The 25,891-nt window shown below is 42.1% G+C and overlaps 2 protein-coding genes across 5 annotated transcripts in view; one reads left to right on the top strand and one right to left on the bottom strand.

Moving 5' to 3' along the window:
- fancm (FA complementation group M) overlaps window positions 1-25,891 on the top strand; it is a 67,971-nt gene that overhangs the window by 3,010 nt on the left and 39,070 nt on the right. For all 3 annotated transcript variants that reach the window (XM_029674964.2, XM_029674963.2, XM_029674961.2), the window contains exon 5: window positions 25,609-25,740. In XM_029674964.2, coding sequence (XP_029530824.2) covers window positions 25,609-25,740 — 132 coding nt within the window. The remainder of the gene's footprint in view (window positions 1-25,608; window positions 25,741-25,891) is intronic.
- On the bottom strand, window positions 1,167-23,636 carry LOC115138276 (heme-binding protein 1-like). 2 transcript variants are annotated; one of them, XM_065025617.1, is made up of 7 exons: window positions 23,465-23,636; window positions 20,919-20,969; window positions 19,222-19,476; window positions 10,370-10,464; window positions 8,259-8,400; window positions 7,966-8,149; window positions 1,167-7,420 (listed from the first exon to the last, which is right to left on the bottom strand). In XM_065025617.1, exons 1-7 carry the CDS (start codon window positions 23,547-23,549, stop codon window positions 7,249-7,251), a joined length of 984 nt encoding a protein of 327 aa, XP_064881689.1. In that variant the 5' UTR covers window positions 23,550-23,636; the 3' UTR covers window positions 1,167-7,248. The 2 variants fall into 2 exon arrangements, with proteins under 2 accessions (XP_064881689.1, XP_029530825.1); XM_029674965.2 differs by having other exon boundaries at window positions 20,919-21,004; window positions 23,465-23,551.

Below are 25,891 nucleotides of genomic sequence, written 5' to 3'. Positions count from 1 at the left end.
CTCCCCATGATCCAGCATTCCAGACAGCCTCTGGCGGGGAGGAGACTGGACCCGTGTGGTGCCGCCTGTAGTTGGTGCACCTCTTGTCTGATGTGCTGAATTTCCAAAGTTACTCTCATGGTTTATGGTCTAGACAAGATGCCATGGCCTCAACATTGACTCACTCAAAGTAGGTTTGCCTCGGCAAGCATCTCCTCCATGGTCTAGACTAGTTGCCCTCAACATTGACTAACAGTAGTATGTTTGCCTCACTGGGCGCCTCATTGCATAGTATCAATGTGACAGCCTGAACCTACTTGAGGCTCCATGATATATTGTGCTTGGGATCCCGCTTGTGAGGGATTGTGTTTCACACAAGTAATTGAGCCCACAATTATTCCCTTGTCATGGGAAATAATATTTATTTCCATTCCCTCTTTTGTAGGTTATGTATTTTGAGTGGGAATTAAGTCATTTGGCAGACATGTCAGATGTTCCCTCTGGAGATTTCCTGCTCTCTCAGGCACTGAGCTGGGGCTTAGTAACCTCATATGCTCCCATCTCACCTTCAGGTTTTTGAATAGCCTTCAGCATGGTGCCATTTCCATGCTCACTGGTGCCAGATAGGTTTGAAACTAAACTTTACAGCTGTGGATCTGCTTTCGTGTGTCTGAACACGACTAATCAAGCTTTTTTGTATACTGGTAGTAGTCTGGGTTATTATTGGGAAATGTCCATCCCCACCATCATGGTTGAAATCACACAATGCAGATTTAACTGGAACAAATTGGTTAAAAGGTGCATGTTATATCACTATGCTGATCATAAAATGATGGGGACGACAATTTCTCAGAGCTACATTTAGACTGGACTTGGCGATTTGAAGTGATTGAGATCCTGTTAGTTTACATGCTGCTGAATGTGGTACGTGGTGAAATAAAGGTTATGAATGGTCATTAATCTACACTGGGCAATGAGAAAGATGATCTACTGAACAAGTCTTCACACAGTGATGATTTGGCAAGGTACAGTTAGTTACCTGACGTACAGTACTGTCTGTGACTGACGTCGTCCCAGCTACTTTACTATATAGTCCGGTGTTAATCAGTATAGGCCTAATTCTCCTCTAAAACAAGAATGATAGATCTATGTATTGTTGAGTCAACAAAATAGATATGATACAGATGATCACTTTGACGTTAAATGAATCCACTTAGTCATTGGTTTTATTACAAAATATTTGTGAAGATAGAAAATACCTCCTAAAATCTTATTTTGAGTTAATGGATTTTTGTTAAATTGGGTATTCGATAATGCTGTGAACTAAAAAAAAAACGTAACTTTTCTTACTTAGAATAAAAATACTAAACACAGTGTGTGTATACACGATAGGTTGCTCTATTTAAGTGCTCTATGCTTTTCCTCTCTTTTCAATGTTATGTGTTACCTGGCACTGCTGATGAGAAGCGTGCACAAACGTTGACACAAAGCAATGTCTGGATTGGAACCGTATGTAAAGAGACAGAAAGAAGTAATATTGTATTGTAGTTTGAACATCGTCTTTAAGCAGGGTTTTTCTGTATCAAAAAGAGGCTTAGTTGGTAGGCATAGCAGGGGAACGGTCAGGCCGTCAGCGTGGCTGAATTCCAGAGAATTTTAGAGCCCCCCCCCCCCATCTAGCAGATTATTTTGCATTTAAGCTGATTTCCGGATATTCTAGACATTTTGCCATGCACCTGAGAAATTTAGCAGTTTAAAGCACATTTCCTGCAATTCTACATCCTGCCATGTAGCGGAGAGAATTTTGCAGTTTTAAAGGTAGACTTAGTGATATGACGTAGATGCAGAAAGTAAACCGCATAGTGGGTACATTTCCGCTCTTTTGGTTCCGTGGCGCCCACGCTGTAAGAGTGAAGCGAACCCGTGCAGATAACTGTGTATGACTGAGAGCGAAGTCTTGCATCTTGCTCATCTCAATATTTGCGCTGCTGCTCGTGGCAATGTCATTTAGCTGAGTCTACCTTTTTAAAGCTAATTTCCTACAGTTCTATTGCATTTTGCCATGGCTAATGTGTTACTATGCTTTAAAACAATCTATACTGCTAAATGAATAGTTTTTGGAATTTAAACATTTATTTCCTTTAGGTGATTGTTAGTTCTCAAAAATAAAAAATAAAATATAGGTTCATTATCTAGTTTTATTTAGTAGTTTAAGTTTACACTGAAATCATTTTTCCATCGCCCAAAAAGTTATCAGCCCAAAGAATATTTTTCATTGTTTGGACTTAGGCAACCTGAAAAAACATTTAGGAAACCCTCCCAAGGATTAATGGCAGAAGGAACCCCGGCTTTAAGAATGAGGAATGCGTTGACGCTGATCATAGAGAAATGTAGTATGCAACAGATAGCATGCTTGATTGTCATACAGCAAAGGTCAGTGATTTTGGTTTGTAGTAATGCTTTTTTTCCTCTTTCTCACAGTGCTTTGGCAGTATAGCGGGGTATTTGGAAAAAGCCACGATGGTTTTTCAATACTGTCAAAACTATTTATTGAATATTTGTACCTGCAGTCAACTTAGGAGATAAAGCAGGTTATGTTCTTAATTTCACCGGTCACATTATGAAGCTTAACCGTAGTTCCCCAGAACAGTTGAGCTAATCATTTTTGTTTGTAAGTAGCACAATGGGAGAAAGCTAGTGCTTGTGAGTCCAGCTGTGCATTTGGTTTATCTTGTTAGTTAGCTAAGTAAGTGAATCGGCAGGGCATCATATAGTGCTAGCTTTCTGCCGTGTTTGAGAAGTCAAAGCGCTTTGGATGGGTATTTTGATTTCCTTGCATTTATTTTTTACCTTCTCGGTCAGTCTACTCCTGCCCCCTATTTATCTGAGCGAGGCAGGCAGACCCATTGCCCTAGCGACTCCACATAGATACCGCTGTACACATACCACTCCCTTATGACAAGCATGCTTCATTCAAAACTGTTCATTTGCACAATGTCTCTTGTTCACATTCGCTCGTAAATGTCCAAACTGACAAAGACATTCGGTAGCTACTGCCTATACTTGTTTAACTTTTAGCTGGATTGCCTGTCTTTGCGCTCGTTAGCATATTTAGCTAGCAGCTGCTATTGAAATTCGCTATTAGTTTGTGCTAATTTTGTTAGCCTTGTGGTAATAGATGTACAATGGGCATTGTTTTAGTGCCCCCTTGTGTACTGTGGCGGTAATACCATAAATCCCAGGATGAGAGAAGGACTGTTTGACGATATGAAAATCTGGATTGACTGTTGGCCGTTTCAATACATGTTTATACAGTTCTGTGTTTGTCTATATGTCGTTATGATGCATCTTCAGTGTGTCCTTGACAGAAATAAAATGGCCTGCTTTACATACATTTCTTCACTGCTAATAAATCCACCCTCCTATCGCATTAAATTGTCTAAAGTTGGTAGTTATCATGGTGAAGATTGCAATTAGGTTCCCCCCACCCACACACCTAACGCTGACAGGAATAGGTGTCATCGTTCAGGTTTGTTAATTGCTTGGTAAAGATTCAAGTTCTCTGAGGTTTACAGTGACTGGTGCAAGAATTACATATCCACCCACTTTTCACAAAATTTCAAGTAAACGTCACTTGGCTCCTCACCTTTCGGAGGAGGTCAAGACTATGAGGAGAACAGAGGTGCAGAGTAAAATCAGTAGTTGGCCTATCAAAAAGGTGTTAATCCTTGAGTCAGTTTCTGCGGCCCCACTAATCTAATTAGCATTTATTTTTTAATCCACCATAAAAATTAAGCTAGAAATATATTTTTGCTTGGGCTGTGTCTCAATCCACCGCATCCGTCAAAATCGGCCTTCCACAGCAGCGGTGAAAAGTGACAGAGCTACAGCGGTGTTTGTCAGATCATGAGACACCCCCCTCCCCAGAAAAAAATAATAATTCAATTTTATTTAAAAAAAAATATCGGTCTTCTCGCGGTCTAGTGTTTGGCCTACAAACTATGACCCCTCTAAGGTGAGACTCAAACACGTCAATGGTTTTGCGCGAAAAATGAATGGAGGTTAAATATAGTATACAAAACATTTTAGGACACATGCTCTTTTCATGACAGACTGACCAAGTAAATCGAGGTGAAAGCTATGATCACTTATTGATGTCACTTGTTAAATCCATTTCAATTAGTGTAGATGAAGGGGAGTAGACATGCTAAAGACGGATTTAAGCTTTGAGACATGGATTGTGCAGTGGTGTGAAGTATTTTTTTGGCGGTATCTGTACTTTACTATTCATATTTTTGACAACTTTTACTTCACTACTTAATATGTAGTTATGTACTTTTTACGCCATACATTTTCCCTGACACCCAAAAGTACTCGTTACATTTTGAATGGTCTAATTCCCACACTTATCAAGAGAACATCGCTGGTCATCCCTACCGCCTCTGATATTGTGGACTCACTAAATGCATGCATCATTTATAAATTGTTGGAGCGTGCACCTGGCTATTCGTCAATAAATACAAATGGTGCCATCTGGTTTGCTTAATATAAGGAATTTGAAATTATTTATACTCCCTTTTGATACTTAAAGCATATTTTAGCAATTACATTCTACTTTTGATATTTAAAACCAAATACTTTTAGACTTAAGTAAGATTTTACTGAGTGACTCACATTTACTTGAGTCCTTTTCTATTAAGGTATCTTTACTTTTACTCATGACAATTGGGTACTTTTTCACCACTGGGATTGTGTATGTGTGCCATTGAGGTTGAATGGGCAAGACAAAAGATTTAAGTGCCTTTGAAAGGGGTATAGTAGTAGGTGCCAGGCGCACCGGTTTGTGTCAGGAACTACAACCTGCTGGGTTTTTTCACGCTCAACAGTTTCCTGTGTGTATCAATAATGGTCCACCATCCAAAGGACATCTGCCAACTTCGCACAACTGTGGGAAGCATTGGAGTCAACATGGGCCAGCATCCCTGTGGAACGCTTTCGACTCCTTGTAGAGTCCATGTCCCGACGAATTGAGGCATTTGAGGGCAAAATGCGCGGTGCAACTCAATATTAGGAAGGTGTTCTTAATGTTTTGTACACGTGTGTATGGAAGTAGTTTAGTGCCTAAAAAAAGGGGTTAAATGGGTCGACCGATTAATCGGAATGGCCGATTTCAAGTTTTCATAACAATCGGAAATCTGTAAATTTGGACACCGATTTTTAAAAATGTTTTATATATTTTTTCACACCTTTAACCTTCATTTAACTATGCAAGTCAGTTAACACATTCTTATTTTCAATGACTGCCTAGGAACGGTGGGTTAACTGCCTTGTTCAGGGGCAGAACGACAGATTTTTACCTTGTCAGCGCAGGGATTCAATCTTGCAACCTTATGGTTAACTAGTCCAAAGCTCTTAACACCTGCCTCTCGAGGAGCCCACCTGTTACGCTATTGCAGTAAGAAGCTAAGGTAAGTTGCTAGCTAGCATTAAACTTAATCAATCATAATAACTAGTTATAACTACACATGGTTGATGATATTACTAGTTTATCTAGCGTGTCCTGCGTTGCATATAATCGATGCAGTGCGCATTCGCGAAAAAGGACTCGTTGCTCCAATGTGTACCTAACCATAAACATCAATGCCTTTCTTAAAATCAATACACAGAAGTATATATTTTTAAACCTGCATATTTAGCTAAAAGAAATCCAGGTTAGCAGGCAATGTTAACCAGGTGAAATTGTGTCACTTCTCTTGCGTTCATTGCACGCAGAGTCAGGGTATATGCAACAGTTTGGGCCGCCTGGCTCATTGCGAACTAATTTGCACGTAATTATGACATAACATTGAATGTTGTGCAATGTAACAGGAATATTTAGACTGATGGATGCCACCCGTTAGATAAAATACGGAACTGTTCCATATTTCACTGAAATAATATTTTTTTTGTTTTCGAGATGATCGTTTCCGGATTTGACCATATTCATGAACTACGGCTTGTATTTCTGTGTGTTATTATGTTATAATTAAGTCTATGATTTGATAGAGCAGTCTGACTGAGCGGTGGTAGGCACCAGCAGGCTCATAAGCATTCATTCAAACAGCACTTCTGTGCGTTTTGCCAGCAGCTCTGCTGTTTATGAATTCAAGCCTATCAACTCCCAAGATTAGGCTGGTGTAACGATGTGATGTGAAATGGATAGCTAGTTAGCGGGGTGAGCGCTAATAGCGTTTTGAACGTTACTCGCTCTGAGACTTGGAGTAGTTGTTCCCCTTGCTCTGCATAGGTAACGCTGCTTCGAGGGTAGCTGTTGTCGTTGTGTTCCTGGTTCGAGCCCAGGTAGGAGCGAGGAGAGGGACAGAAGCTATACTGTTACACTGGCAATACTAAAGTGCCTATAAGAACATCCAATAGTCAAAGGTATATGAAATACAAATGGTATAGAGAGAAATAGTCCTATAATAACTACAACCTAAAACTTCTTACCTGGGAATATTGAAGACTCATGTTAAAAGAACCACCAGCTTTCATATGTTCTGAGCAAGGAACTCAAACGTTAGCTTTCTTACATGGCACAGACTGCATTTTTACTTCTCCAACACTTTGTTTTTGCATTATTTAAACCAAATTGAACATGTTTCATTATTTATTTGAGGCTAAATTGATTTTGATGTATTATATTAAGTTAAAATAAGTGTTCGTTCAGTATTGTTGTAATTGTCATTATTACGAATACATTTTAAAAATCGGCCGATTAATCGTTTTTTTTTTGTTCTCCAAAAATCGGGATCGGCGTTGAAAAATCATAATCGGTTGACCTCTAGTTTCCAGATCTCATCTCTCAGATATAAGACACTTCAAAACAAACTTCCAGGAGATGTTTTTACCTGTATGAATCTGTAATTCAATGTGTTTATGGGCTAATAGCAGTAAGGCCAAATTCAATGTTTCATCAAATAATTTTAAATTTTTGGGTCCTAAAATCGAATATCTAAGTGATCCTTTGTATGACTGTCTTAAAACAATTCCATATGGCAGCTTAGTAGAACCCCACCCCCTTCCAGGTTTAGACTCTAGAGGATTAATGGACCCAAATGATGCAGCCTTGCTCAGAACTGGTAATAAGGACCTTTTTCAGCAAAGTCCCAAAGTCTCTTCTCTTTCTAAAATAGGAAGGGGTTTCCATTAGGGGTGAATCTGTAGGGTCAGGTAAGGACGGAGTGTAGGGTGGGTCAAGTTCAGGAGGAGAGGTCAAGGTCAGGCTGGCCCTCAAGGCTGCTCCAGGAACCAAATCTCATTCTGTCGGTTTACCGCCGCGGGGTTTGTGTAGCCGGCGACAATGAATGAGCCATTCACGCATATGGCGGGGGAGTCGAGCACTTCCGCCATGGTGCGGATCTCGTTGATGATGGTCACCTCGTTCGTAGCACCAGCGAAGGCCCTGGAGCGAGAAAGGGGCACATAGGAATTTAATGAGATTTGATTCAAGTAATGGAGCTGTGCGTTTTAAGGTATTTTAACCTCCCTACCCAATTCTGCTGTATAAATTCCAATGAGATTGTCCAATACAATATGCCATGAAAGTGAATGTCACACTGGGCTAAATGGAAACACGACTGGAGCCACTTTGTCATATTTGGAAGCATGAAGCAACCATATGATGTCTACAAAAAGTGTTGGAGTGGTGGCTGATTGACTGAAATAATGTCAGTAACTTTAGCTAGTTAGTCTCTCGTGACTGACTTAACAAATGTTTGTGTCCAATAGAGTAGCTAGCTAGTTACGTACATGCGATTTGGTTCCGAGATTCCCAGTAAGCTAACTTCTTGGCTAACTGCAGGCCGAAACAGTTTGCCAGAAACTGAACTTGTTCATGCCTCAAACTGACAAAGTGGCTCCAGTAATGATTACAATTTGATGTTAACGTATCTACTTCCATATTGTATTGTCATAAAATGTATCAGGCAGTACAACATAATCGCCAACCTTGTGTATACAGTAGTGGCAGGCCATTCCTCAATGCTTATTTCAGTGTCAGAAGGCTGGGGTGGCTGGGCTTGGTATTCTGTGGGCAGGTAGTAGGCCACAGTGACGTCACTGGACAAGACAGAGTGGTTCTCGTCCGTGCGGATCACCGTCAGGATAGGGATGGTCATACCCAGATAGGTACCTAAGGACAGGACATGAACAACTAAGAGTCTGCAGTAGATTTGGCTAAACAAGAATGACATTTGAAGAATAAAGACTCGATGACTACTGTAAGGCTGCTTTGGACTCACCTGAGGAGTTCTGCTGGCAGATGTATCTCATGAGCTTCATGAAACCGTAACAGATACTCTGCTCGTAGGTGTCCTCGTGAACCGTGATGCACGCCCAGTGGGCCTTCTCATAGTGGCGTTTCTCATAAAGCACGTCCCCACACTGTATAGACAGACAAAGGCTCAGGCTCATGCATTTGGCTGGTTCACTATTATTGATGTGTGGGTCAGCGGTTTGTTCACCCGCCCACAATTGCTAATAACCCATCGAGTGGCCCAGCCAGAGACCGACTTGAACCTGATCGAACATCTGTTGAGACATGAAAATAGCTGTGTAGCGGTGCTCCCCATCCAATCTGACAGAGTTTGAGGGGATCTGCAGAGAATAATGGGAGAAACTCTCCAAATACAGGTGTGCCAAGAAGACTTGAGGCTGTAATTGCTGCAAAAGGTGCTTCAACAAAGTACTGAGTAATGGCGGCGAGCTTTACACCACTCCAGCCGAAACTTGTCATTGCATCTTAGGCTTGTGTGCTCAGCCATGGAGACCCATTTCATGGATTTCCCGACGAACAGTTATTGTGCTGATATTGCTTCCAGAGGCAGATTGGAACTTGGTAGTAAGTGTTGCAACTGAGGACACCGTGAATCTTGGAGGAGGTGGTGTGGGTGTGCTTTGCTGGTGGTACTGTCTGTGATTTATTTAGAGTTCAAGGCACACTTAACCAGCATGGCTACCGCAGCAACCCCATCTGTTTTGGGCTTAGTGGGACTAACATTTTTTTCAACAGGACAATAACCAGAAACACACCTCAAGGCTGTGTAAGGGATATTTGACCAAGAGGGATCAGGTGACCCGGCCTCCACAGATGACCCGGCCTCAACCCAATTTGGATGAGTTGAACCGCAGAGTGAAGGAAAAGCAGCCAACAAGTGCTCAGCATATGTGGGTACTCCTTCAAGACTGTTGGAAAAGAGAGTGTGCAAAGCTGTCAATGGCAAAGGATGGCTACTTTGAAGAATATCAAAATATATTTTTTATTTGTTTAACACTTTGTTACTACATGATTCCATTTGTTATTTCATAGTTTGTCTTTACTAGTATTTTACAATGTATAAAATAGTAAAACAATGAATCAAAACCCTTGAATAAGTAGGTGTCCAAACTTTTGACCGGTATTGTAAATGTACAGTACATAGCTACCTCAATTAGCTTGTATCCCTGCACATCCACTTGGTACTAGTACTCCCTGTATGTAACTTATTTTCTGCTCCTTATCTATATATATATATCTATACGTCACCACGCTCCTCCGCTCTCTCCACTGGCTTCCAGTTGAAGCTCGCATCCGCTACAAGACCATGGTGCTTGCCTACGGAGCTGTGAGGGGAACGGCACCTCAGTACCTCCAGGCTCTGATCAGGCCCTACACCCAAACAAGGGCACTGCGTTCATCCACCTCTGGCCTGCTCGCCTCCCTACCACTGAGGAAGTACAGTTCCTGCGCAGCCCAGTCAAAACTGTTCGCTGCTCTGGCCCCCCAATGGTGGAACAAACTCCCTCACGACGCCAGGACAGCGGAGTCAATCACCACCTTCCGGAGACACCTGAAACCCCACCTCTTTCAGGAATACCTAGGATAGGATAAAGTAATCCTTCTCACCCCCCCCTTAAAAGATTTAGATGCACTATTGTAAAGTGGCTGTTCCACTGGATGTCTTAAGGTGAACGCACCAATTTGTAAGTCGCTCTGGATAAGAGCGTCTGCTAAATGACTTAAATGTAATGTAATGTATAGCCATGTTATTTTTTTACACATTTGCTGTATTCCGAGGTGTCACTATTTTGGATTTTCTCTTTAACTCTTCATTGTTGGAAATGTACCTGTAAGTAAGCATGTCACTGTTAGTGTACATCTGTTTTCTGCAAAGCGTGTGACAATTGCCTAGAATTTAGTGTGAATTGTCCAATAATAAAACGTTTATAAAATTAGCAGACTTAGTGTAACATACATTTTTAGTATGTGTGATCCCTGCAGCCAAACAGGACCACACATTTAACAATGAGTCTTATTGCTGGGCTGGCAGAGTAGAAATTGTTTGTTGGTGAATTTGTCAGATGATAGACTTGCCTTCTCCTTATGAGTGATGAGGGTGAAGGGCACACGCTCCCGGTCGTGTTGTCCATTGTTGTTGCTGGTGATCTGCTGGATGGGCTCGGCCATGTCTGTTTGAGATAAAAACAGACTTGGTTCATTTTTATCGAGTTGCTTCTAGTAGGGTCGTCATAGTCCAGGACCTTCATGTTTTTGGGTAAGAGTGGGGAATTTTGCAACCCTACCTTCAAGTACAACAAATGTGGAGTTAAGCTGTATGCTTGATGACAATGCTATAGTGCTACTAACAAAACACCCCATTTTCTTACATTTCCGATCCTGACTTGGGCTCCATAGATTCAGAAAAACGTTGTGTTGTCTGCCAACCTGCCTAATAGAGGTCAAAGTAGTTGAGGCAGAGGCCAAGGTGCTGAAATATAGACCCCTATGGCATGACTGTAGCTAGTAGTAGTACACGAAGTATTGGTTTCCTATTGCAGTCTATAGACTATAGTCGCCATTCCCAAACTAGGGGTCGTCCGATATAAAAATGGGGTCGCGGGAGAATTTCCAAAATCCTGAAGGGGAAAAAAATATACATGATTTTGAGAGACAATCTTGTGTGGTTAACCTTAATCTAATAAATTATTCAAATTTGAAAGATAAAATTAGATCACTTGAATCATTCCCACGGTGAACGGCTAGGCCTGCTATGCTCTGAATCCACACACTAGCGAACAATGCCTCCCTTCCCTCGGCTGTGCATGTTTATTACAGAAAACAGCGTCAGTAAGTTTCCCACATGAGTAATGACTGCTCGCCTCCAAAGCTTGAAAGAGCATTTTGGTACCTACTTCCCAATCAGCTTGACTATGATCATGGCTCTGTTGACATGCCGGTAAGTGAAATCGAACTGTCAAGTGGCCGAATGCTGCTGACAACGCATTCACTGGTCACTTAGGAGTTTGTGTTTGATTCAAAGGGAATACCTGCCGCCTCCCTCTGCTTTAATGCAGCGGTCAAAACTAATGGGAAACTAATGAGTGTTCAAGACAACTGGGAACTCGGGAGAAAAGAAACTAGCTGTGGGAAAAATCTTTTGAACAGTCATCCAACTCTGACCTCATTTTAGAGCTCCGACTTTCCGACCTGAAGATCAGTGACGTCATGATTTGACTTTGTGTTCCCAGTTGTCTTGAAAGCACCATAAAACTCATGGTACCCTTCGCCAGCTCATATCTGTGTGAAGCTGGATTCAGTGTGCTCGCCTGCATTAAAATCAAATATCGATCCATGTTAGATGTAACGCCAGACTAATTTCCAATTGACTGCCATAGCCCCACATTTAAAATTATGTGACGGTGAGTTGAGAAGACGATCAGAAATACTGTTTTTCAATTGATGGCCATTACCGCAAATCAAAAAGTAAACATTGATTGTTAATTACATTAATTACATTTCACATGGTTGGGGTCGTGAGAATTTTCAGATATCAAATTGGGGTCGTGGGTCAAAATAGTTTGGGAACCGCTGGCTTATAGTGTTCAGTCTACAGTAGGCTTGGGCAGTATCCAGATTGTCATACCGACCTTGTGCCATCCCGGGATGTTTTGTAATACCGGCACTGAACACAAAGGGCACTAATTTCATACCCGATAGCCTCTGGAATCCGAAGGTTAGCAATGCTAACAAATACATGTAAAATTTTTACAGTTCTGACCTAATGTATTTGCAGGACAGACATCCCAGCTCATAAAATATACAAGTAACAACAAAAATGCTACTCAGTTTGCTGCATGCACAAAACAATTAGACATCAAGGCTCTTGATTCAGGAGGGGTTTCTCTACTGTTACCAAACAAAGCTTGATTTGGGAAGAAGCTCACCACTTAGCACGATAGCTAACTAGCTACTAAATTAGCAAACCAAAAGCACAACTGCAGGGCATTTAGAACATTTTAGGCAGGTAACTTAGTTTAAGATATCTAGCTGGCAATCATTTAATTCGATCTGAACTACGTCACCTGGCGCCATGCTGCACAAAAAAGTGAGTGACACGCAAGGCGCCGGTGTGTTTCAAGGTGTGCTTGAAAACAAATACCACTGACTGGGGACTACAGGTAAACGTCCTAATGTGACCGGTGAAATGAAGAATGCAATCTTCTTTAGGCTTATCTAACGTATTGCATAAGTTGACTGCAGGTATTTACTTAAAGTAGCTATAAATAAATAAATAAAAGTATATTGTGTGTGTATTATACCACCCAAGCCTATAAATCTGATAAACTGGGTAAATCAAGATGTATCCTAGGCCTATTCTCAATACAGGTGAATGCATATTCAATAGAAGTGTGCATGCATTGAGTTATTTAGCTTTTTGGGGGGCTGACGTCATCATCTGTAAAGCCATGAAAATTTGTTTCCCTTCCATGTAGCACTTTTTATTGTACTGATCAACATTTGCATAGAAGTCAATTATTTTATAATTCCCCATGACAGAGGAAGAACCATTACGCCGGTAATATGGGTCAGATCTTTTGAACTGTTTGGGTTAGAAACCGGCAGTTTGCTGCATTAATGGTGCAAGCATGGCGCTAATAAATCTATGCTCGGGAAATAATGGTACAGCAAAGCCTTACAACAACTAAAAAGTCATTTAATATAGGATTTACTCCATGTCGCACAGCAAAACTATTTAGTTGCATGTGCGGCAATGTATCCCACTCCAACTATTTGTAGCAGATAAGGTATCGGCTAATGGCTCTATTGTCATTTCAACACATTAGGCCTACAACTTATCAGAGAGCAGATGGCCAGTAGATGACTAAGAAGGTGGGGTGATGTGCATGATCATACATGGGTGACTCATTATGACTGTCCCCTAATATTTTTGATAAGGAGGGTCGTTTTGTGTCGTTTTGTTTCTTTAAGTGCCCCGTAGAACCAACTTCTCTGGTTTAAAAACAGCATAAGGGGCATCTTTTATTTGTTATTTAGCAGATGCTCTTATCCAGAGTGACTTATTTTTTATTTAACTAGGCAAGTCAGAACAAATTCTTATTTACAATGACGGCCTAGGAACAGTGGGTTAACTTCCTTGTTCAGGGGCAGAACGACAGCTCAGGGATTCGATCTAGCAACATTTCGGTTACTGGGCCAACGCTCTAACCACTAGGCAACCTGCCGACATACAGGAGCAATTAGGGTTAAGTGCCTTGCTCAAGGGCACAGACAGAATTTTCGCCTAGTCGGCTCGGGAATTTGAACCGGCCCAACACTCTTAACTGCTAGGCTACCTGCAGACATGAGTCAGAAACATTCATTCTAGTGTCAAAATTGGCTACAAAGTGTAAATAGGATAATGTTGGTCATAAAGCCAGTCCCATCCAAAACAGAGTTTTGTGAGCTCGTCACAATTTACTAGAGGGCTGGATTACAATCATACCCAGTGCCCAATAACGAGAGAATAGGGCTGGGCCCTATATACTGTATTTGACTAAATACTGTACGGCTGCACGAGTCGTATCAGATATCTAATTCCTATTGAGGGGGGGCCTTATTGCAATTGCAATTTTTGAAAATGTGGTAATTCCATCATATGGTTTAAACAAGTGTCAGGGTAGAGAACAGTAATTCTAAAATGAGATCTGAATGAATACATGGTGTACTAACTGAATACAAAACCAAATGTTCTACTAGACTAGCGTAATAATCCACGAGTGAGCTCTGTTTCAACTTCTCCCTTCATTTGTAACCATAAGCCTAACTGTCTGCAGCCCAATAGTGTGAAAGAACTCTCAATCACATATGACCTCTAGTGTATGAAGGGGTATTGTTCACATGAGTGCTAGGCTATAGTACAGTATAGCCTAATCTTTATTAGTGGAAATATGTTTATTGACATTTCTATGTACAGTTCAGAAACTCCTTCAATCGAGTGTTGCGCAAACCAAAGTGTAGTCTGTCAGTGTTTTACTATGGTGGTATTACAATGGACACAGACGGGAAGATCTTAATAAATTGACTAAAACACCTTTTGAGCACCATTCAAAGCCCAAGAGCGAGTGGGGGAGTGGGCAGAGGTTTACTGTACAACATTGTAACCCACAGTATTTCAGGACAGGATTTAATAGCCCAAGCTTTCCCTTAACCAGAGCAGGTTAGGCTATAGCTCATCTGTTAAGCCTTTTAATGCCTCAACGGCGGCTCCATGCTAAGTCTGCAGTTAATTAGTCAGAGGAGAGAGGGAACAGGCAGGAGTCACAGCCTAACTGGAACTACATAAGCAGCATACCATAACTCCGTGTTCAGCAGCCTACACATCCAAACAAAAGGGCATTCATTTCTAACCTGTGGCTTTGACACTAGCCTACTTCAACCTGGGTTGTGTTTAGGACTGGGCGATATGGCCTAATAATCATATCTTTATTTTTGTATTTTTTTTTCTAACTTATTCACGATATATACAAAATTATGTAGACACCCCTTCAAATGACTGGATTTGGCTATTTTAGCCACAGCTGACAGTTGTATAAAATTGAGCACAAGGCCATGCAATCTCCATAGACAAACATTGGCAGTAGAATGGCCTTACTGAAGAACAACGTGGCACCGTCATAGGATGCCACCTTTCCAACAAGTCAGTTCATCAAATTTCTGCTCTGATAGAGCTGCCCCGGTCAACTCTAAGTGCTGTTATTGTGAAGTGGAAATGTGTAGGAGTAACAATGGCTCAGCCGCGAAGTGGTAGGCCACACAAGCTCACAGAATGAGACCACCGAGTGCTGAAGTGGTGGGTTGCAACACTCACTACCGAGTTCCTAACTGCCTCTGGAAGCAACGTCAGCACAAGAACTGTTAGTCGGGAGCTTCATAAAATGGGTTACCATGGCCGAGCAGCCGATCGCCATGCGCAATACCAAGTGTCGGCTGGAGTGGTGTAAAGCTTTCCGCCATTGGACTCTGGAGCAGTGGAAACGCGTTGTATCACGCTTCACCATCTGGCAGTACGACGGACAAATCTGGGTTTGGCGGATGCCAGGAGAATGCTACCTGCCCCAATGCATAGGCCAACTGTAAAGTTTGGTGGCAGAGGATTAATGGTCTGGGGCTGTTTTTCATGGTTCAGGCTAGGCGCGTTAGTTCCAGTGAAGGGAAATCTTAACCCTACAGCATACAATGACATTCTAGATGATTCTGTGCTTCCAACTTTGTGGCAACAGTTTGGGGGAAAGCCCTTTCCTGTTTCAGCATAACAATGCCCCCATGCACCAGGCAAGATCCATACCGAAAATGGTTTGTTGAGATTAGTGTGGAAGAACTTGACTGGCCTGCACAGAGCCCTGACCTCAACCCCATCAAACACCTTCGGGATAAATTGGAACGCCGACTGCGAACCAGGCCTAATCGCCCTACATCAGTGCCCGACCTCACTAATGCTCTTGTGGTTGAATGTAAGCAAGTCCCTGCAGCAATGTTCCAACATCTAGTGGAAAGCATGCCCAGAAGAGTGGAGGATGTTATAGCAGCAAAGGGGGGGACCAACTCCATATTAATGCCCATGATTTTGGAATGAGATGTTCAATACTTTGTCATGTAGTGTTTCTCTAAATAAGCTTTCTTGTACAATTAAAAAAAAGGTCAAATACACTGCATTTGACAGTCAGCAATACTCTCTAATGAATTCAGAGCTTGTGAAATTATACATAGAATAATTAAATGAGTGGGTTTTATAGTTGAAGGATAAATATAAGCCTATGAAAAATGCGGCAGGGTAGCCTAGTGGTTAGAGCGTTGGACTAGTAACCGAAAGGTTGCAAGTTCGAATCCCCGAGCTGACAAGGTACAAATCTGTCGTTCTGCCCCTGAACAGGCAGTTAACCCACTGTTCCTAGGCCGTCATTGAAAATAAGAATTTGTTCTTAACTGACTTGCCTAGTAAAATAAAGGTAAAATAAAAAAAATTTAAATTACCCAGAACCATGCATAATGCACATTCAATAATAATAATGACTAACTTCTTGTAGCAGGCATTAGAAAATAGACACAGGTATCAAACACACGTGCTAGTGAGTAGCCAGCTAATCGTTTATACTTCAAGTTTAGCCAACTTGGATCTATTTGCTAACAAAGGTAGAACAGTTGCATTGTTATGAACACATCCTTCTGTCTCCAATTGTTTGAAAAGCATGCTTGTCCACTTTCTTCAGATGTGAAATCAAGTGGCCTACCTTTCTCCGAATGAGAGTTGCCAATTCCTTTATATAATTGTGTTCTATGCTTATCGATCATCTAGAAAAGACTAGACAGCTAGAATAACAGTCTTCGGCTAAAATGCTGCTAGCGGAACCGCACGAGACAAACCAAGCATATATTTTCCAGAATCTATGTTCATTCATACTAGTTTTTAGTAGTGTCTGTTCTACTCGCAATTTGAGGAGTTGAAACATAAAAAGGGTGTTAAAAGGTTGAATTCTTTATTACAGTAAAATGTCTCAATGTGTTTGTTTCAATATGACCGATTTTCTGTTGGACCAAACCTCAAATGCAAATAGCGAGTTCAATCCGCTTGTCAGAGAGGAAAAAGTGATCTCTCATCTGTTTCGCTATAAGTGGCTTGGTGTGTGTGTGTGTGAGAGAGAATTAGAAGGTACACAGCCTACAAGCTATTGCACAGAAGATGCAAAAAAGATGACCAAAAAGACAACAAGTGGACATAAACGCTCATAAAAAACTTTAAACAAAACTTTATTCTTACAATATAGGCTTTTGGAATATAGCGCCAAAACATACATTAGAATTAATCTAATTCATTTGATATCGCGCAGTCCTAGTTGTGTTCATTAGGCAATACATTTGAGAAAACCAACTCAAAAACACAGAGGGGCTGTGGATATGTCCAATAATGTTTTAGCAGTGTGCCCTACTGAACACAACCCCAGACTGCAGGATTGAATTGCTAGAATCGAGATAAAACAGTGATACTAGTCATGCTCAGAGGTTTTGGCTCGACTCTGGCATGTTCCCTACTGAACATACATACTGCCCTACTGGACTGTAGTGGAGGGGATACCTAGAATGTAGACTGAACAGCAGTAGTACTATTTAGGCTCAGAGGTTTTGACTTTGCTCTGGGGACAGCAGCATAGACAGCCCAGTCTGGGTGTACCCTTTCAGCCCTCTGTCATTTTGCTGCTGACTGCCTGCTGCAAACCCATTCCAGATGACCTAGTAGGTCAGGCACAATTTTGCTCCGTTTCCTTTCAGAAATATAAGCAGTTCTGGGTACAAATCGGGGTCACAGTACAGCCAGCCGTCTGGCTTGTTTGTGCAATAGGAGGCCTATCCTTTGTTTTACTGTACATGTAGACAGGGAAAATTGGGTCACTCAGTGTTATTGCCTCATGTTAACCTTACAGGGGTGTTAAATTCAGGACAACATTGTTTATGTCCAACAATAATATTTAAAACAATTGGCTCAACATGGGGGGTAAAACCATCCACAGGCCAAATTTGGCCCATTTTCCAGCTATTACTGTACTCTGGCTATAATTTTTCTGAGAGGTATGTTCTGAAAAAGTGATGCCATTTTCAGGGCCTGAAACATTGCTTTCAATATTTTGTTCTTTGCTGAAAGAGTATGTTCAACATTTCAATTGTTAATACTTTCAGTTAGGACTAAGTACCACATTCAATTCTGCATTTTTTTTTTTTTACAGCAGGGGTATTCAAACAGGAGTCGGAGGTACTGCAGAGGCTCTGTAAATGTTTTTTTTTAAGTGGAATTTTCTTTTATCAAAACTATCCATGCCTGTCATCCCCGCGAAAACAAACACTCCCCACTGATAACATTATAACCTAACGGTAAATCTTGAATGGGGGGCGGTTTGACCTGAACATTCACTGACCAGCCCTATTTCCCTCTCCTTGTATGCACAGAAATGATTGTCCCTCAGGGATGAATACAGTTTTATTGAAATGTAACTATTTTTCCATTTCGTTTTTCCACTGACTTGTCATCGGACCATTTTCCCATCTTCAAGATTTGTTAGGAAAACTATTTAACAGATGCATTTCTTAAAATGTCATTGGCATAATGTGTTGAAGAGATATGAACAGTGAGCCCAGCCCGCATGCGGATGGATGCCTGCCAAAATGGCTTGCAGAGTGGTAATCTGTTGGATCAGGGTTTGTTAAATCATTTTAAAAGCACCTCTACTGACCATGAGGGGCAAAAGGATCAGGGGCTTTAAGTGAAATCTGTCATGTTGCTGCTACAAGCACTCATTTTACTAGGCTAGACCCTCATTTTCACACATGACATTAGCATTATTCACAGCCTAGGATTTCATGTAGCTCTAGTACATTATACATGTTTAATATATTTTAGTGTTCCTTAACTAGCCTAGTGACAATAGTACCGTTTTTGTGAATGTATACATTGTCTTGAGCCCCGATACAATGTGTCCCGTTTTTTGGCTGGGACACAGCACATTACCCACAATGCACTGTTTTGACAGCCGTCAACATCGACGGAGAGTTTAAACAACGTCGACGATGGTTTAAGATGTTAATGATGATCACTGTATGTCTATTTGTGGGGAAAAAGTAGCGTTCATTTGTTTTGTGTGTTAATGATGATGTCTGGCACCCTGATGACGTCGACTACAGGAATAGTTCGAGTTCGCGGCAGATATCTCACGCAATCGATGAAACGGGAATAAAAACAAAAGTAGCCAACTTTGCACAATTGTTGTCACAATAAACTGTGTCAACCGTTTTGTTTATACTGTCCATATAGCATTGCCACAACATAATTGCCCATACAAAATCCACTACTTTCTAAATTTGAACTGCACAGTGTGTGCTCTAAATCCCAAATGCTTTACCTTGAGGCACTTCGACTTGGTGTCCTCGAGCAGCGTCCTGCCAGTAGCGCAGCAATCGGTCTTGCTGCCCTTCGTCCTCCATCGTCTCACTCTCCTCTTCCAGACTTCCATTGCCCGAATCTGACATCTGGTCTTCCGAAAAAGATTCCAGATCCTCTAGCGTGATCGCCCCAAATACGGATTCGTCTCCACCACCGATACCATCGAGTCCACCACCTCTATTCATTCGACAATTGCCAGGATGCATTCTCCACTCTTGGAAGAAAAAAAAATCTAAGCAAATGTGTACTGTTGGGTCTAAAGAAAGACCGTTTTTGGTGGTAAATCCGAGCGCGTTCCAGTCACAATCCGAAGCGGGAAATTCTGATCCGGGTTAAATCCGATTTAAGAAAACTTCAGGGCCATTTTTGCTCTAGTCTTGACGCGCTCGTTTTATTTACACAGCTGTGCAACCTATATTCTATTTACAGAAACCATTTCAAACTTATTCTACTGAAGTTAGTTATTAATCGTCGAAGACTGCAAGACAAATACCTTGCCTGTCATATACCTTGCGCTGCTTTCCATAGGCTGGTGAACCTATCTTGACGTTTATAGATAGTGGAACAAACACCACATGACACCTGGCCACTCCTACTGCAAGACTTGATAAATGCTGAAGTTCATTCACCTGAACATCTTTTCCTGAATTCAGATGTTCTGCGTCCCCTTTGTCATTAACAATTGCTTTTTTAAAAAATTTTTTATCGGGTAGACAGTAAATTAGGTACAAATCTTGTTTTGCACATAAATCAGAGTGGGATGGTGTTTGATTTCAGTAACTGGGAGAATTGTTTCTCTCGCACATCTTTGGCCAGAAATGCATATCATGAATTAATTATCTTGAGTCCATTGAGTATGGGAGATGGGAAGGGACATGGTTATTAAAGAGTGATAGAGAATATGCTGACATGAGGAGATTTTATATAATCTTCTGCTCTGTAATGTGATGCATGGGGCACACTCAAAACCAGCTGGTCAGTCAGTGGTCATCTGGGGTAACTTGGCCCTAAAGTAGGGCTGCAATCCCAAAAAACACGTTTATTTATAGTCAAGTTAAGCCTGTTGACCTCTTGACCACTTTCACTTGCGGTGATAATTATCTCATCTAACTTGGGCCATGACACAGATCCTGTGCATCTGCATCCATTGTAGACATGCAGCAGTGTATTGGCCTGTAAATTAATAGCTACAAAGAAGAAAGGCCACTCGATTGTCTCCCACCTCACCTAACTCCACACTCGCTCAGCCAATGAGGAGAGAGCTCCTTCACCGAGTTTGCTCTGTAAGCCTCACGGCCAAGATAGACTGTACTAGTGGCACTCGGCTAGCCATGCTAGCTTCGCCTTCATGGGGGTGCTAGCAAGCAACCTAGGTAGAGCTTGGTATTAACAGCCATTGTCAGCAAATCCAGTAGGGGCTGAAAGTTATGGCGAGCTTCGATTGGTCACTCACGCCGCGATATCGCGGAAGATTTGCATAAAATTCCGCTTTCCCCAACTTTAGTCCCTGTTCAGCTCCCAGGCCCATGCTCGCTTCACTCAACGGTTCCCCGCCCACTCCGCTTATCTTCTCTTTCCTTCCACTGAATTTGAATGGCTTCATAATGCCACTGTATATGAATACGAGCTGTCAGTGTTGTGGGTTGCAGTACTCACCATCCTCCCGTTCCTGCAGCTCATGAGTTCTGTCTGCCAACTGGTGGGTGTCTGAAATGGAGCTCATGGGAAAGCTGGTCCTTAGACTATAATGATAATATATGGGTTATAATGAGAATAAATAAAAAATTCTCCACGTTTTGGTTGAAGCACTACACAGCTGATTCAAATAATCAACGCTTGAGGATGAGTTGGTTATTTGAATCAGCTGTGTAGTGCTAGGGCAAAACCAAAATGTGCACCCAGGGCCCCCACCCCCTGTGCACCTTGCCCTGTTGCTTCACCTTTAATTCACTTGCTTTACCTATGACCTTTCTTTAGGTCAACGGACGGTCACTAGCATACTACACTGAACGAAAATATAAACGCAACATGCAACCATTTCAGAGATTTTACTGAGTTACAGTTCCATATAAGGAAGTCAGTCCATTTTAAATAAATTCATTAGGCCCTAATTTTGGGATTTTGCATGACTGGGAATACAGATATGCATCTGTTGATCACAGATACCTTTAAAAAAAAAGGTGGCATGGATCAGATACCCAATCAGTATCTGGTGTGGCCACCATTTGCCTCATGCAGCGTGACACACATCTCCTTCACATAGAGTTTATTAGGCTGTTGATTGTGACCTGCGGAATGTTTTCCCACTCCTCTTCAATGGCTGTGCGAAGTTGCTGGATATTGGCGGGAACTGGAACATGCTGTCGTACACGTCGATCCAGAGCATCCCAAACGTGCTCAATGGGTGACGTGTCTGGGGAGAATGCAGGCCATGGAAGAACTGGGATATTTTCAGCTTCCAGGAATTGTGTACAGATCCTTGCGACATGGGGCTGTTGTGCATTATATGCTGAAGCGTGGCGATGGCTGCAGATGAATGGCACGACAATGGGCCTCAGGATTTTGTCACGGTATCTCTGTGCATTCAAATTGCCCTCGACAAAATGCAATTGTGTTCGTTGTCTGTAGGTTATGCCTGCCCGTACCATTACCCCAACACTACCATGGGTTACTCTGTTCACAACGTTGACATCAGCTAGCGACGCTACAGGTCAAGACCCTGGTGAGGACAACGAGCATGCAAATGAGCTTCCCTGAGACAGTTTCTGACAGTTTGAAGAAATTCTTCAGTTGTGTAAACCCAGTTTCCTCAGCTGCCAATTGCACGCTCCCTCAACTTGAGACATCTGTGACATTGTTTTGTGAGACAAAGCTGCACATTTTAAAGTGGCCTTTTTATTGTCCCCAGCACAAGGTGCACCTGTATAATTATCATTCTGTTTAATCAGATTCTTGATATGCAACACCTGGATGGATGGATTATCTTGGCACAGGAGAAATGCTCAATAACAGGGATGTAAATAAATTTGCGGCCAAAAAAGTACGCTTTTTATGCGTATGGAAATTTCTGGGATCTTTTATTTCAGCTCATGAAACATGATACCAACACTTTACATGTTGCGTTTATTTCTGTTCAGTATACTTAGAAATAAGTAATGTATTGGGCATGCAGTAGTATGAGCATGGAAACATGCACAGTCTGTCTGCTGTGTTTGTTACCCTGCTCCAACCATGAGTCCTGACATCTGCTGTGTGAAATTTTGGCAGATGAGATGATGCTGGTGGCAAATTAACACAGAATGTTTGGGAGAAAACCCAGAAGAGAAGAAAAAAAACCCTGAATGTTTGGTCTGTCATCGCGCACTAAACATAAACGTACACTCTGGTTAAGTACACACAAGTGACAGACACAACTGCTCAAAGTAGGTTTTGATTCAGGGGGATCTTTTATTGTTCAAATAATTTAAAATGTATTGATCGCATACACATGTTTAGCAGATGTTGTTGCGGGTGTAGCGATATGCTTGTAACAAAGTTGCTTAGGAGCCATAAACAGGGCGACCATGTCTATTGGCGCCATCTTGTACCTTAATTTTTGGGCGACGTGGATGCAGTCATAGAAATAGAATCTGTAGAAGGGGCTTAATGGGCCTCTAACCCTGGCAATTAAACTCATGGATTTATATGGCTGCAGCACTATAAAACACCTTTGCCAGAGTCAAATAAAGAGATGTGGCTCTGACCTTCACCCACTGTGGATCATTATGCCATTATATTGTCAACAGACATCAAATTTTATTGATCACATACACATGGTTAGCAGATGTTAATGCGAGTGTAGCAAAATGCTTGTGCAAGTACCTTTTGCACACAAGTGTAAAGTAATGAATAAGGATATGTAAGGATATATAAATATATGGATGAGCAATGGCCGAACGTCAGTAGATTGTATAGAGTACAGTATATGCATATGAGATGAGTAATGTAGGGTATGTAAACATTATATAAAGTGGCATTGTTTAAAGTGACTAGTGATACATTTATTACATCCAATTTTTAATTATTAAAGTGGCTAGAGATTTGAGTCAGTATGTTGGCAGCAGCCACTCAATGTTAGTCATGGCTGTTTAACAGTCTGATGGCCTTGAGATAGAAGCTGTTTTTCAGTCTCTCGGTCCCAGCATTGATGCATCTGTACTGACCTCGCTTTCTGGATGATAGTGGGTGAACAGGCAGTGGCTCAGGTGGTTGTTGTCCTTGATGATCTTTTTGGGCTTCCTGTGACATCGGGTGGTGTAGGTGTCCTGGAGGGCAGGTAGATTGCCCCCGGTGATGCTACCCTCTGGAAAGCATTACGGTTGTGGGCGGAGCAGTTGCCGAACAAGATTGTGAAACAGCCTGACAGGATGCTCTCGATTGTGCAACTGTAAGAGTTTGAGTGTTTTTGGTGACAAGACAAATTTCTTCAGCCTCCTGAGGTTGAAGAGGTGCCGTTACGCCTTCTTCACTACGCTGTCTGTGTGGGTGGACCATTTCAGGTTGTCCGTGATGTGTACGCCGAGGAAATTAAAACTTTCCACCTTCTCCACTACTGTCCCATTGATTTGGATAGGGGGGTGCTCCCTCTGCTGTTTCCTGAAGTCCACGATCATCTCCTTTGTTTTGTTGACATTGAGTGTGAGGTTATTTTCCTGACACCACACTCCGAAGGCCCTCACCTCCTCCCTGTAGGCCGTCTCGTCGTTGGTAATCAAGCCTACCACTGTAGTGTCGTCTGCAAACTTGATGATTGGGTTGGACGCGTGCATGGCCACGCAGTCATGGGTGAACGGGGAGTACAGGAGAGGGCTGAGAACGCACCCTTGTGGGTTCCCAGTGTTGAGGATCAGTTGGGTGGAGATGTTGTTGCCTACCCTTTAGTCCCAGGGTCCTTTGCTTAGTGATGAGCTTTGTGGGCCCTTGACTTTTTCCACACTTTGTTACTTTACAGCCTTATTCTAAAATTGATTCAAAAAATATTTTCTATACACAATACCCCATAATGACTAAGCAAAAACAGTTTTTTAGAAATTTTTGCAAATGTATTAAACCCCCCAGAAATACCTTATTTACATAAGTATTCAGACCCTTTGCTATACTCGAAATTGAGCTCTGGTGCATCCTGTTTCCATTGATCGTCCTTGATGTTTCTACAAATTTTTTAAATTTGTTAAAAATGTACCCCCTTTTCTACCCAATTTCGTGGTGTCCAATTGTTAGTCATTAATATCTTGTCTCATTGCTACAACTCCTGTACGGGCTCGGGAGAGACGAAGGTCAAGAGCCATGCGTCCTCCGAAACACAACCCAACCAAGATGCACTGCTTCTTAACACAGCGTGCATCTAACCCAGAAGCCAGCCGCACCAATGTGTCGGAGGAAACACCGTGCACCTGGCGACCTTGGTTAGCGTGCACTGCGCCCGGCCCGCCACAGGAGTCACTGGTGCGCGATGAGACAAGGATATCCCTCTCGGCCAGTAATAAAAGTAACAAATAATTAAAGAGCAGCAGTAAAATAACAATAGCGAGGCTATATACAGGGGGTACCGGTACAGAGTCAATGTGCGGGGGCACCGGTTAGTCGAGGTAATTGAGGTAATATGTACATGTAGGTAAAGTTAATAAAGTGACTATGCATAGATAATAACAGAGAGTAGCAGCGTAGAAGAGGCAGGGGGGGAATGCAAATACTCTGGGTAACCATTTGATTAGATGTTCAGGAGTTCAGGATTCTTATGGCTTGGGGGTAGAAGCTGTTTAGAAGCCTCTTGGACCTAGACGTGGCGCTCCTGTAGCGCTTGCCGTGCGGTAGCAGAGAAAACAGTCTATGACTACTATGTCCAATCGGTTGAAATCCTCACCTTGATTGGGGGAAATCCTCCCTAATGTGTTTGTCTTGTGTGTGTGACCAAAATATCTTCGATTGGTATCTATCTAATATGCTTTTGCGATGTAAAAGGTCACTGGAATTATCGGTTCTGTAAATAATGTGAGTAGCGACTTATGTGAATCGAGGACTCCATGCAAAGCATTCTTTTCTTATTTTTCTTCTATACCAGCCTATAATTGACGTATCTTATTCTGAATAATTGCAGTCACATTGGTTCCAGGGCTTCCTGTTGGAGACTTCAATCTCCTGCTGGGAAGATTAAAGGATATGAATATTGTGGCCACAAAAATAAAAATAAATCTGCCTCGCTCTGAAATAGGGAACAGATAATTGCAGAGCCTTCTTCGGTTTTGTATTGCGTTTGTTGAAATAGGCGCTCAACTTATCCTGTCTGTGTCGCCCATTGTTGTTCCAGGTACTGGAACGGTTCACGGGCCGTCTGATCCAGAACAGGGCGATGTCTCACCGCGACTTGCACTCCCTCACCAAGTACCAGCTCATCCTGGCCCGGGAACAGTTCCGCAAGAACCCTCCGCCCCACGTCACGGTGCGGTATACACACGGATGCATGCAGGCACACAGTGCCACCACACACCACCACCACACGACACACACACATACACACACACACAGAGAGAAAGGCAATCCTTGACTTACACTATACTTTTAATAACTTTATGAACATTTTGTAACACATA

The sequence above is a fragment of the Oncorhynchus nerka genome, linkage group LG12, assembly GCF_034236695.1.
Source record: "Oncorhynchus nerka isolate Pitt River linkage group LG12, Oner_Uvic_2.0, whole genome shotgun sequence".
NCBI classification, from domain to species: Eukaryota; Metazoa; Chordata; class Actinopteri; order Salmoniformes; family Salmonidae; genus Oncorhynchus; species Oncorhynchus nerka.
The sequence above is the reverse complement of the archived record's forward strand: the minus strand, read 5'-3'. Positions and strand labels throughout refer to the sequence as shown.

Excerpts from the sequence above, each read along its gene's own strand:
- LOC115138276 (XM_065025617.1), bottom strand. The coding sequence starts at position 23,549 with ATGTCACAGGAAGCCCAAAAAGATCATCAAGGACAACAACCACCTGAG. Across the intron at positions 19,477-20,918 it reads GCTGCAGGAACGGGAGGATG|AGTGGAGAATGCATCCTGGC; the intron begins GTGAGTACTGCA and ends TTTTCTTCCAAG. Across the intron at positions 8,401-10,369 it reads TCATCACTCATAAGGAGAAG|TGTGGGGACGTGCTTTATGA; the intron begins GCAAGTCTATCA and ends CTGTCTATACAG.